At 40.4% G+C, this 13,307-nt stretch overlaps 1 protein-coding gene across 16 annotated transcripts in view; it reads left to right on the top strand.

The window, feature by feature from the left end:
• Positions 1-9,642, top strand: part of EBF3 (EBF transcription factor 3) — a 118,384-nt gene extending 108,742 nt beyond the window's left edge. For 4 of the 16 annotated variants that reach the window (XM_039731414.1, XM_039731413.1, XM_039731410.1 and 1 more), the window contains exons 13-16: positions 523-700; positions 1,899-2,084; positions 2,559-2,756; positions 9,436-9,642. In XM_039731414.1, coding sequence (XP_039587348.1) covers positions 523-700; positions 1,899-2,084; positions 2,559-2,756; positions 9,436-9,467 — 594 coding nt within the window. In that variant the 3' untranslated portion in view covers positions 9,468-9,642. Of the gene's footprint in view, positions 1-522; positions 701-1,895; positions 2,085-2,558; positions 2,757-9,435 lie in introns of all 16 variants that reach the window. The other 12 variants (XM_039731419.1, XM_039731418.1, XM_039731416.1 and 9 more) reach the window with 4 other exon arrangements.
• The last annotated feature ends 3,665 nt before the right edge of the window (positions 9,643-13,307 follow it).

Below are 13,307 nucleotides of genomic sequence, written 5' to 3'. Positions count from 1 at the left end.
GGCAGTGTGATGTGATGCAATGCTCCAAGGGAAGTGCTTCATCTTCCCCTTCTCCTCTCGCTGCTCGTTTGCCTATCAGAAATGACAATTATGTGCAAGGTGCCAAAAGCATAAGCAAGCATTAAGGCAGGAGAATAACCTTGAACTGGGGCCAAAATATACAGTGACTAATGGGAAGTCCTAAAGAAATCTGCTCAGCCAAGTGGATCAGCTGTACTGTATTTTGCAAACTGCTGAAAATACAACTCCTGCCTTGGGCGCATAAAACCCATGCGACGATTTTCACCTGGCTTCCAGAGCTAAACTGGAGTTTTATGTTAATTTCTTCCTTTCTTTATGTTTACTGTGTTGAGGAGCAATTGGGCATGGGAAGGAAAAACAGGAGGTGTTGTTGGAACAAGCAGCAAACCCCCCACCCTCACTATAATTCCACGCGAATCTCTTCGGTAAATTTTTGCGCTATTGCGATTTGGAGCATTTGCACAAATCTGAGTTGTCGGTGCTTGTTTCGTGTCTCTCTAGGAAATAATCCTGAAACGAGCAGCTGACATTGCTGAGGCGTTGTACAGCGTGCCCCGCAACCACAACCAGATCCCCACTCTAGCCAACACTCCCGCCCACACCGGCATGATGGGCGTCAACTCCTTCAGCAGCCAGCTCGCCGTCAATGTCTCCGAAACATCGCAAGCCAACGACCAAGGTAGGTGGGATTTCAAGGGTTAATCCTTCACCTTGCTGGCTGCTTTTGGCCTGTTCATGCGAGCTGATGTCACTGCCGTGTCCTCCCTCTCTCTGTCCCCCTAGCCGTGTGTCTGAGCGTGGAATGAAATGCTGTCTTTAACTTTTTCTCGTGATATTTAATTCTCCCTGTTCTTTCATTTACTGTTATCATAAAGCATCTCCAGTGGGGGGAAAAAAATTTGGCAAAGTGTAGAAAGCTCTTTGTTATTCGCAGTAAATATAAAGAGTGTATGGTTGGTTTATAAAATAATTATGTCTTGGTGCCTCCACCTGGTTTTGGAATATTTACACAGATAAATCTAATTTGATGTCTGTGATTTTAAAATACTTTGTTTGTAGGCATGTGTGACATATATGTTACTAATAAAAGTAATAGTTGATTTAATTTACCTGTTGTAATTGAAAATGCATGTAGCATATTGCATTTAAAATTAATTTTGATACTAATGAAAGGAGGGAAACAGGATTATTAGATATGTTCAAACGCATTTTTTTTTTGCTTGCAACATAATTATTAAATTGATTGCTCAGATAGGAACAAATTGTTGTTTAAAATCCTGATTCCGCTATGTTTCCTCTTCTAAAAAGATTGTCTTTTAATGCGTTTCCAAGCTAATAAGCCTTATAAAATTCTGTACTTGCTCTTGAATTAGTTTTCACTGATGGCTACACCTTACGAAAGCTTGTTGTTAGCATAAAAAATATCAATCACAAAATGAAGACCCCAAAACAGCCTTTTAAAGTAAATCACCGCAACAAAAAAGTTTTTCTTGTCAGCTCTGGCATTTGAAGGTGCGGAGAGGCTGAAAGTTCACGCAGTGTGTTGGTACAAAGCGGGACTCGAGCCTGTTGATAATTGCTCCTAAAGACAAACGTGAAGGCACCTGACACAGCTGGATCGAAGAGAGCTTTTGTTGGCTGTCTGTGCTAAGAGGAGAGACAACATAGAGTGCTCGCGGATGATTTAAGTAGGGTTGGCGTGATAAGGTTATCTCAAGCTGCAAGAGTTGATAGGGCAGTGAGAGACAACTCAGAGCAAAGCTGTGCAATCAATTAAAACTGTGTAATATATGCTGCATGAGGAAACCCCCCAGCCCTAAGTCTATCTTATAAAATAACATTATTTTTTTGGGGTGGGGGGGTTTCTAACACAGTAGGTTACAGTCGCAACACAAGCAGTGTTTCCCCGCGAGGATATGTTCCCAGCAGTACTCCTCAGCAGTCCAATTACAACACAGTCAGCAATAGCATGAATGGATATGGCAATGCCGGCATGCCCAATCTAGGTGTACCAGGTTCCCCTGGATTTCTTAATGGCTCCTCAGCTAACTCTCCTTATGGCAGTAAGTGTCTATTTTTGGTAACACATCATCATATAGATTCATATTTACTACAAAATCAACTCCTTGCATTGTTTTGATTTCCTCTATTGTCAGCTACTGGATAAAAGGAGGGGTGACTCTGGAGGCTGGACGTAAAAATGAAAATAATAAATTGATCTGTTTGTGCCAGAATACAATCTCAGACAGAGAAAAAAAAAAAAAATGAACAAAACAAAACGAAACAAAAAAACCAAAATAAAAATTGGACTGCGCAATTCGTAACAAAAGTCCAACACAAAAGAGTTTGCCTGTTATCCAGAGAGTGGCCAAGCCAAGGCATTTCATTTTTATTTTTTTATATATTTTTTTTTATATATATATATATATATATATACCTCTATATATATTTTAAGAGGCAAGGCCCTATCACTCTCTTTTTCCGTGTTTGCCGTGAAAACCTCAATCTGAGTCCTGATTATTTTTGCTTTATTGCAGTAGTGCCGTCAAGCCCTACCATGGCAGCCTCTTCGGTCACCCTCCCTTCAAACTGTAGCAGTACACACGGCATTTTCTCATTCTCACCTGCCAATGTCATCTCTGCAGTGAAACAAAAGAGCGCCTTCGCTCCTGTTGTCAGGCCCCAAGCCTCTCCTCCACCATCTTGCACCAGTGCAAATGGAAATGGACTTCAAGGTGAGCCCGATCTCTCTCAATTTTCTCTCTGCCTTTTTTTTTTTTTTTTTTTTTTTTGGTGTTTTTTTTTCTCGGGGAGAAAGGTACCTGGCTGGATTTTTCAGTGCTCTTGTAGTGATGCAAAAGCAGGGGGAGAAATAGGGTAGCGTGAATGGTCTGCTGAGATTTTCAGGTTTTTAGTTCATTTTTGATGCTTGCATTAGAGCAAACACCAGTTGTTTTCCTGGCATTTTCCCTTAGGAGTCTGTGCCTTAAATTTTAAGGGAAGACTGTATCCCGGAATGCCTCTTGGAGGGTTTGTGTACTCCTGGTGTTTTTATATTTTCTGAACACATTTCTGTGGATGTTTAAACCCAGCAGTGTTCTGGCAGGACAGGATGTGATTTCCTCCCTTTATATAGGGTGCAGTAGTGATTTTAAATATGTCAAGTTAATATTAGCCAGGTTAAGCCCTTACTCAGTGGACTGAGCTTTCCTGGACTAAGCAGCCCTGTATGCAGTGGTTTGCATGGTCTGGTGGTGCCAGCTCTTACTGTGGTGTTAGAGTTGTTACATTCCTAAATGAATTAAATATTTTAATTAGGGCAGGCAATTATAATATTTTGTACTTTTATATAAATATATATATATAATCCATGTGATTTCATTTGGGTAATGCAAGAAACAGCTGATAAATCAGTGACAGAAAGTCCATGGTCACCTGCAGGGTGTGGGGCAGGAGGAATTACAGCACAATGTGAGAACAAAAACACAAAGAAAGAAGTCACCCTAAAAAGGAAGACTCATGGCCAATTTTCCCACTTTTAGGGGGTATTTTGACATGCTTGTAGGTGCATTAGAATCCCTGGGAAGGTTTGTGTGCCTCTGCTGGAGTCTCAGTGCACAGTGCAGTAAATTGAGGCACTTCAGATCCCATTGAAACCAGGAAGGGTTGAGGACAGTCTCATCCCCGAGGTCATCACTCCTCTTGACTTCCTCAGTCAAGCAGCAGCAGCAGCACAGAGTTATTTATCCTTTGTATCACCATGACACCCATAATCCAACCAGCACTCACAGGCAAACAGATGAGGGGGATTTTAATTTGCCAAACCAATTCTGGACACCAGCATTTTGTGGGGTGCTGAAGGCACTTTGGAGACACATCATCCCAACCCCACAGAGCTGCCTGTCTATCCCAAATCCACTCCAGGATTTCAAAATGAATCTTCCTGTAGCTTGCTCTTAACTTGGCCCAAAAAAAATCTGAAACCTTGTTATGCACTCAGGCCAACAAAGAGCCAAGACTCCAGATACACAAACTAATTGTAGCATGATACTAAAGGAAAGGATAATTAAATTGACAGTTTTTCGCGTTATTTCTTTAGTGGAAGCTTCACTGTGTTACTACTGTAAGTAGAAAACTATATCCATATTCTTAGAAAAGATAATCCATTCATAAAATAATCCAGTGTCCTACTTTCCTCTTTTTGCAAGAAGACACTGCTATGAAAAGTAAATACTGAAAGAAAATAATGGAAAAAAAAAGGAAAAATGAGATAATAAAATAAATAATACAAAATAGACAAAAATAAAAAAAAATAAATGTGGTAACACATGGCTTAGATCTGAGGAAGGAAGATCAACTAATTGATTTTGATTTACTCTGATAGACACAATTATTTAAATATCTAAATTCAAATGATCCAGACTTTTGCCATTTCAGTATGTGAGTAAGGGTCTTCCTGTCCTATACTCAAGGTTTTAGGTACTTATAATCTCGAGATTATCTCAAAATAGGGTTTTAAGGAGAACTGGGAGGGCTGAATGCACTAAGCACCCAACATCCCTTAGCAGCTCCCCAAGCCCCCAGTAACTTCACGTCTCCATCCTCAGGTACAAAATGCTTTTTGTATAAAGCTCAGAAGACGACTTGGAATCAGCCAACACTGATTTGTTAAATAGGTCATGAATTCAGTTCTCAAACTGAGCCAAACCTCACCTTGCACTAAGCTTTTTTCATGCTCAGAGAGCCCAGTGAAGACCGATCCATGCCTTCAACCCCTGATTTTTGGATGCTGCAATCCATGCAGCATCCTTTTGGGATCATCCTTTTGAGTTTTGGATCAGCAGCTGAACTGAAAATCAAGCGTTGAAAATAAACAGATAATACATAGATAAATCAATAATTAATTAAATAAAAATTGTCAATTTTCCTCTGTCAGCTGAACCTGAGTCATTTAGTGTTGAGCAGAACGACCCAGAGAAACAGGCAGAATGTCCTTCTAGCCTGGTAATTAGAGCAGTGACTTCCAGGGTTGTGGCAAAAATATGTGCATGATTTATGCAAAGTAGACAGCACCACAGAGTGATGCTCAGTGTTGTGGGAGTTAGGGAACTGACATGGAATCACAGAATTCTGGAATGGTTTAGGTTGGAAGCGACCTTAAAGACCATCTAGTTCCAACTTTGGGCAGGGACACCTTCCACTGTCCCAGGCTGCTCCAAGGCCAGTCCAGCCTGGCCTTGGACACTTCCAGGGATGGGGCAGTCACAGCTTTCCCTGTGCCAGGGCCTCAGCACCATGTCATCTCCCCCACCCAGGAGCTCTCTGTGAGCTCCTTCACCATCCCAGCAGAGGCACCATCCCCTTTTCCACTTTGATTCCTTGAGTCAGTTCAGACTGAGCTCACAAAAGCCCTCAGGTTCACCCATTCATCCTCACAGATCTCAGCCAGGGCCGAGGGGCAGGACAGGGATGAGTTTGTCAGCTCCTTCCTTCATGAGATTTCGTCAAGAAAAACCACCAACACTCCTGTGTTGGTACTTATCTACACTGCATTTGATACATAGAGTTCATTAGGGAGTTTCTGCTTCTTCCTTCCTATTTTCTCAGTCATTTGTTGTCTGGGAACCCTTTTTAAAGTTTAATTAGTTGCTTTCTGGACTCTGTACAATCACCTTGAGAGCTTTCTGATCAGCACATTTTCTACATTAAGTTAAAATATGGAATTTGAGAGCTGCAGTCCAACGCAGCTGAAGTGTTTTTGGTGATTTTCAAGTACAGAGTCTCATTTTAGGGCAGGGTGTGAAGGAGCTGAGCCACAGCTGAGGAGATGTCACTGTTAGGAATGGTCACATTCAGGCAAGCCAAGAGGGCAGTGAGAGCTCATGGTCACTGGTGGTGCATAAGAGGCAAATCCTGCAGTTTATGGATAAGCAGAGCCTTGGATAAGAATGGATAAGAATTCAGACAGGGGTGAAGAATTTTGCAGGGATTTTGGGGTTAATTGACCCCTCCCTGGTGGATAAACCACTGTAGGGTATCTCCGTGTGGGAAAAAATGCTGCTTGTGGTACATCTAAGTTGGTGAGAACAGCAGAACTAAGCAGTTCCAGCTGGACCTCTGGACATTGTTTTGTCCCCTAACAAAGAGAAAGAGTCAAACAGGAGTTGAGCTGCTCTGATTTCTGGCTTGTGCTGATGCAACCCTGAGCATCAGGACCACCTGAGCCCACCACACCAGAAGCAAGATCTTGCTGCCTGTGAGCACAACCCCAAACCCCTCTCTGTGCTGCAGGACCCAAGAGTGAGCATGGAGACATCTGCAGGTGACTCTTTTTTGGTAAAGAGATCCAAGACACCTTCCAGTGGAAGGTGTCCCTGCTCATGGCAGGGGTTTGGAGCGAGGTGGTCCTTAAGATCCCTTCCAACCCCAACCAGTCTGGGATTTGATGATTCAATGATGAAGACAGAGGTTAAGAGTGAAAAAGACAATCTAGGAGAGCTCAGAGCGGTCAGGCTGGGGGCAATGCCAGCCAGGGCTGATGTTTTCTCCTCCCCCTTGCTGCACCCATGCCAGCTGCATGGCCATTGTCAGCCTAAGGAGGGCCAGCACTCAGAAGCTGCAGCTCTTGGAGGAGAACTCTCTCCCTGCTGTCCCCAGGGCCTGACTCACTCCTGTGAGTAAGCCTACAGAAAAGGGCTTTTGGGCTGTATCCAAAAAGCCACAATCTTGTTGACTCTGCATGACCTCCATAGTCTATGACCAGAAAGTCAAGTACTCACACGAATTTTTTAAGAGCAGGGTCCTACCATGTGTGTTCCTTAGGGCAGAGAGTCTTTTCCTGTTTAAAACAATGAACATTAAAGCTAGAAAAGAAATTTTTAGTGAGAGACTACTGGCTCGCTGCAAAGTTGGAAGCACAATATGTGTTCAAAATTTGGTTTTCAATCGTAATTTGCTTTCTATAGATTGTGAAAGATATTGCTCTCTGGTTATAGGACTATAATGCACAGCAAAAGACTCTCTATATTCTTTTAAAATTGCATCCTGCTTAATTTTCTGGTCTTCCTCCAGATGAAAGTATTAAAATTATTATTAAAAAACTCACCAGCTCATTTTTCTTTAAGAAGGCGTTTGGTATCAATTTGCACAGCAGGAAGCTCAGTGCAGAAATTCACAATTGTCAAAGATTGCTACTAAAATAAATTGTGAAACACATATCTGGAGCACCAACCTTGCATCCCCTCTCAGATTGTGCCAAAGAGAGAGTTCAACAAAAATGGTTAAATTAGAGAACTGAGATATTTTTTCTTTCCTCCAGAAAAATATGGCAGCAGATAATCTAAATTTTCACACAGCAGAGTCATAGCATGGTTTGGGTTGGAAGGCACCTTAAAACCTATCCTGTCCCACCTTCTGCCATGGGCAGGGACATCTTCCATTATCCTAAACTGCTCCAAACTTTGTCCAGCCTGGCCTTGGACCCTGCCAGGGGTGGAGCACCTGATGGCTGAATTGCAGCACGAGGCATTTGAGGACATGGTTTAGTGGTGAACCTCAACAGTGCTGCTTGATGTTGGACTCGACCTTAAAGGTCTTTTCCTTAATGATTCTGTGATTCCATGACAGCTGTTCCTTAAAATGATCTCCTGCACCCCCCAGGCCAGGTGCACCCCAGATAAGCAGAGTGGCATGGTGGCAGATTTGGTGCTGAATCCCACAGGAAAAGCCAAACTGAGAGCAGGGTCCAAACACAGGGCGAGGTCATCAGCTGGCCTGGGCTGGTGCATGGTAGAACAGAGGAGATTCAGTTAAGAGTTGTTTTTAAGGGTTTTTGGAGAGTGGTCAGACCTTGGCAGGGGCTGCCCAGGGAGGTTTGGAGTTCCCTGGAGGAGTCCAAGGAATTCCTGGGGGTGGCATTCAGTGCTGTGAGCTGGAGTACAAGTTTGGGATTGGGGACAGATTGGACTTGGTGACCTTGGAGAACTTTTCCAACCTGACAGATAAGCAGAGTGGCATGGTGGCAGATTTGGTGCTGAATCCCACAGGAAAAGCCAAACTGAGAGCAGGGTCCAAACACAGGGCGAGGTCATCAGCTGGCCTGGGCTGGTGCATGGTAGAACAGAGGAGATTCAGTGAAGGGTTGTTTTTAAGGGTTTTTTGAGAGTGGTCAGGCCTTGGCAGGGGCTGCCCAGGGAGGTTTGGAGTTCCCTGCAGGAGTCCAAGGAATTCCTGGGGGTGGCATTCAGTGCTGTGAGCTGGAGTACAAGTTTGGGATTGGGGACAGATTGGACTTGGTGATCTTGGAGAACTTTTCCAATCTGAATGATTTTGTGATTCTCTGAAAACATGATAAGGAAACGGAATATTTTGGGTAGAAAGGCTCTCTGCCAATATAACCACTGTTCTCCAGTTAAATTTTGTAACTTGCTGGTTAGGTTGAAAACATTCATTATGAAGAATAGTGCAAAATTATAACTTCAGTTTGGATTTTGACATTTTTGACACATTTATTGGGGAGAAAAATGTCAGAGTTGGAATACTTTATCCTGTTCACGAACATCACCTAATCTGTATTTTAGAGAGGTTTAACTCCACCCAAATCCACAGAAGGCTCTGGCAGGACCAGGGGCTGCTCCAGGCTCTGGGTGCAGCTGTTGGAGCAATGCTGGTTGTGGTTGTGTTACCTGTGAAATGTGTACAGACCCAGCTCTTCCAAACCGTAAAGCTGCAAAGGCGAATCTGAAATAAATTAATATTGTTGAAATTAATGAACTGAGAAATTGAAGTTCACATCGCTACACGAACAAATTTATTAATATCTGTTGTACATAAATTAATGAGAAATATCATTATGGCAAAAATTAAACAACACTAAAATTAAAGACTGTCTAAATTGTGCTTCTACCAAAGAGTTAACTAGGAAAAAACAGTGGTTGCTGGCATCTCAGTCTTTATCTGTTAAGAAACCCCAGGATATGGCTGGTCAGGGGTATTAATATAATGTATTTTTATGGTGCTTGAGCTCTAGGGTTGGGAGAAGGTTTAGAGTTCTTGGTTTTGGTCTTGGAGTGTCCTTGGCTTACTCAGTTACGCTTTTATCATGAAATAGAATAATGGAAAATGAGGTTTTCTGCCCAGAGTACGAAGAGGTGATTGTTGGGGATGTCCCCAGGGGATGGGGGTACAGCCGGAGGAGTTGTCAGGAGCCTGGAGAGAATTGAGCCTGGGGAAGTGGAGATGCTCCTTTCTCAAGGAGAGGCTGTGTGGGGTGTGTTTTGCTGGGAGGAGTGTCCGTGGTCCTTGCTCTGGGGATGCTGTGGAGGAGCCGGGCTCTGCTTCCTCCCGCCCCATCCCGTGGTGGCTCTGAGCCCAGCGTGCCAATAACAGCTCTTTTTCTTCTCTTTTTTCTTTTAGCCATGTCCGGGCTTGTAGTCCCGCCAATGTAAAGTCACTTTTGTTTACCTACCGTAGCACCAAGCTGCAGAGGATGGGCTTAGGGGACAAGTTTAGTATATTAAGACATGCTGATGGAAGCAGTATCTTCACGCAGAATCAGCAACAAAATCGAAATGCTACAGGAAAAAATAAAAAAACCCACAACAAAAAAACCCACAAAAAAAAGGAAAAAAAAAGACTTTGTTTAAAGATTTTATTTAAACTATTAAGAATCTACATGCAAAACAACCTACTTCTTCATGAACAATTCCATTTTATTGACTGAATTTTTCTCATATTTTCACATTTCTCAGTCCTGGAGAATAAGGAAAAAGCGACGCCTATTTTGTATAAAGTTTCTGATTACGTCTTGGCTATGTCTAGTACTTGCTATGTGTTGGGAGAAACTTTGTGGATGCACCATTTTGATTATCATGAAACACTGATGAAAAATGCCTCCGAACATTTTTCTGTACTCATAACTAGATTCACAATGGTTGTGTATCTCTATAATGTGAAATATTTTTTTGTGGTGGAAAAAAAAAGGGGGCCAAGGAGGTTATGAGCCATCAAACTGGAAAAAAAAAAAGAATAAAAAAAAGGATGAATATATGATTAGGAAAAAAACCACACAAAAAACCGGGGCGCGGGGGCGGGCGCGGGGGGGTTTATCGTTGCTTAACTTCATCTTAATGAAATGGAACTTTGTAACTTATTGTAGTTAGAAATTGTAACTTTGATATTGAATTCTCTTGCCTTCAACAAGCACACTGACAGAGAAAAAAAAAAAAAAGAAATTGCTACTGTCTGTTGGTTTAAAAAAATGAAAAAAATATACTTCCACTGCTAGAGCTTCCTGTTAAGCAAGTGTGATCTGCAACATTTTTTCAACTTTTGCTAGCACTGTATACTATTGCATTTTAGGCTACTGTGAAGTCTATGTTTCTTGTACCAGAAAATTGTCCTTTTGACTTCTAGATCCTTCTTCCCTAATGTGTTTTGTATGTGGTTATAAAATTGTAGACTTTTGTGATTTTGCCAAAGTTGTAGCTAAATATTTATACACTTGTCTTGAATTTTTTTCAGATCCACTTAATATTTAGACAAAAAAAAGCAGATTTTATTCCTTATGATGGCTATAAGGAATAAAATAGTCTTATCCATTGCAACACTTTCTTTCACATAAACACTTGCAGTCACTAAGGGAATTTATTTTGTAACATATCAACTATAAATATTGTATTTATCTTTGAAATTTTGTATATTGCTTTTCATCATTTTTTTTATGTTCTTGTATGTATTGGTTTTTGTCCTGGCCTGGTATCGTGATGCTGAAAATAGCATTAAGCCAAGAACAGTTGCCTTCATGTTTTTCTTTTAAATAAATCAGTGTCTGTGCATTTCATTTGTATTTCATAATGTTGCTATTGTTTAGCCTTTCTATCCTTCCTTTTTTAATTTTTTTTTTTCAAAAATTCAAATTCATTGTTTATTTTTGTATTATTTTTAAGTTATCAGAACAAATAATTTTGAAAGAAAAAGTCGTTTGTTGTATAGTCAAATCAAAATTGTGCCACATGGCTGTAATGAATACTAGTAGAATATGTGCATGTGATACAGCCACAGAAAAGATGAATCTATTTTGTGGTTGCATTTTTTATTTTCTTTTTTTTTTGTTCGTTTGTCTGTTTTCTTTATTTTTAAATTTTATTTTAATTTTTTTTTTTTTTAAGATTGTAAAAAGTCATTTTTAGCTGCCACCCATGACTTTGCCACATAGCTGAACTGTGTTTACTGGAAAAATTCAGAGGCCTAAAGTTTAAAAATAAATTCACTTCTGATGTTTTAATTAAAATGTTTGCCACATGAACTTCTCTGATGCCTTAAAAGTGAACTTCTTTGAAGAACTTTTGTGCTGTTTTATCACAGGCTTACACCACAATTGTTAATCACGACTTCATTTGGATGATTTCTGGTGTAAAAAAATAAGGGGAAAAAAAAAAAAAAGCACAATCCTGGTGTACAATTCTGCCACTCCTTTATGTGTCGATTTTCTGCTGCACTCTGCATTCTCCCAAACCCTGCTCTGCTCAAAACCGGGGAAGGTTTCACGGGAAATCAGGATCACACCGAATTTTTAATGTCTGGGGGTTGTTTATTTAGGTTTCTTGGGGCTTTTTTTTAGGGAACTTTTTGTAATCAACCCGTAGCCGACGGTACTTTTTAAACTGGAATGACCTCCGTTGTATTCCGTGGCTCTCAGTGCCAAATCCAGCCAGAGAAACGTGGAGTTGTTTTTATTTTTACTTTGCACTAAATCCTTTGCCAGCGCAGCACTGCAAAGCACGTTGCAAACTGCAGCAGAATTCACCTTTTAACCAAAAAAGGAGGGATCATTTTGTTAATTATTATTATTTTTAAAATTATTATTATTATTCTTGTATTTTTTTTTCTTTTTGGGCCATTCTCCCAAACCCTGCTCTGCTCAAAACCGGGGAAGGTTTCACGGGAAATCAGGATCACACCGAATTTTTAATGTCTGGGGGTTGTTTATTTAGGTTTCTTGGGGCTTTTTTTTAGGGAACTTTTTGTAATCAACCCGTAGCCGACGGTACTTTTTAAACTGGAATGACCTCCGTTGTATTCCGTGGCTCTCAGTGCCAAATCCAGCCAGAGAAACGTGGAGTTGTTTTTATTTTTACTTTGCACTAAATCCTTTGCCAGCGCAGCACTGCAAAGCACGTTGCAAACTGCAGCAGAATTCACCTTTTAACCAAAAAAGGAGGGATCATTTTGTTAATTATTATTATTTTTTTAATTATTATTATTCTTGTATTTTTTTTTTCTTTTTGGGCAAAAAAAATAATGCACATTTTATTCAAGCTTTTCTGAAAGGTTTAGAAGAAGGGTTCAGCGTAGCACAGCTCTGTGAGCACGGCCAAGGCTTGGCTAGGTGGGAAAGCCTGAGAAGTCACTTTGGAACTGAATTGCCTCCGTTATATTTTGTCTAAGTAAGGTTTTGCTCTAAAAAAATAATTAAAAAAGAGGTCACCTGTACATGTTAAGAAAGTCTGCAAGTTCCTTCATAACTGCAATCTGTTTGTGTTTTAGATTAATTAGTCAATGCACTCATGGCTTCATTGTCTCCAGACGGAAAGCTTCACTAAATGGTAGATTTTACTGTTAAAGACCCTACAATAAGATTGTTTTATCTGTACATTTTTTCATATATTTAACTGTATAAAAAAATGTTCATTTTACACAATATTTAATTAAAGTATTTCTTGTCTGTGAATTTCATTTTTAGTAATTTTATCTGGTTTGATTATTAAAAAAAGTGACTAAACACTAAATGAAATAGTGCAACACTGGGGGTTTTATTTCTAAATATCAGAATTTTTATTCCTTTGTTATGAAAAAGCCCAAACCCTTGACATGGTCTTTCCAGTTCCCTGGGAGGAGGATGAGGGAGGAGATCTCTGCTCTGCAGTGGCAATTACTTGTTGCTCAGCCTCGGTGAAGTATTTATCCAAAACTGCTCACTTTTAGTGAAGATAACTGCATAATATCTCTTTTTCTTATTTAACCAAAACGGTGCACTTCAGACAGGCTTTTTGTAAAGCAAAGGTAACAATAGATTTTTTTTCTTTTACTATTTTAATATCATATTGTAAAAGTCTGTAAACAGGAAAAGTTATTTTAAACAAAGCACAACCCAAATTTTCCATGTGGTGGTTTGACACTGAAGGTCGATGTGCTCGTTTCTTAACTACTGAGAGGGAAGCAAATTCTTTTGCTAATTATAATACTGAGCACAAATATTTCATCCTCTGGGCCATAATATGTGCAAT

Source organism: Passer montanus, unplaced genomic scaffold (genome assembly GCF_014805655.1).
Source record: "Passer montanus isolate IOZ18808 unplaced genomic scaffold, ASM1480565v1 scaffold77, whole genome shotgun sequence".
Classification (NCBI taxonomy): domain Eukaryota; kingdom Metazoa; phylum Chordata; class Aves; order Passeriformes; family Passeridae; genus Passer; species Passer montanus.
This window is presented reverse-complemented; position numbering and strand designations above follow the sequence as displayed.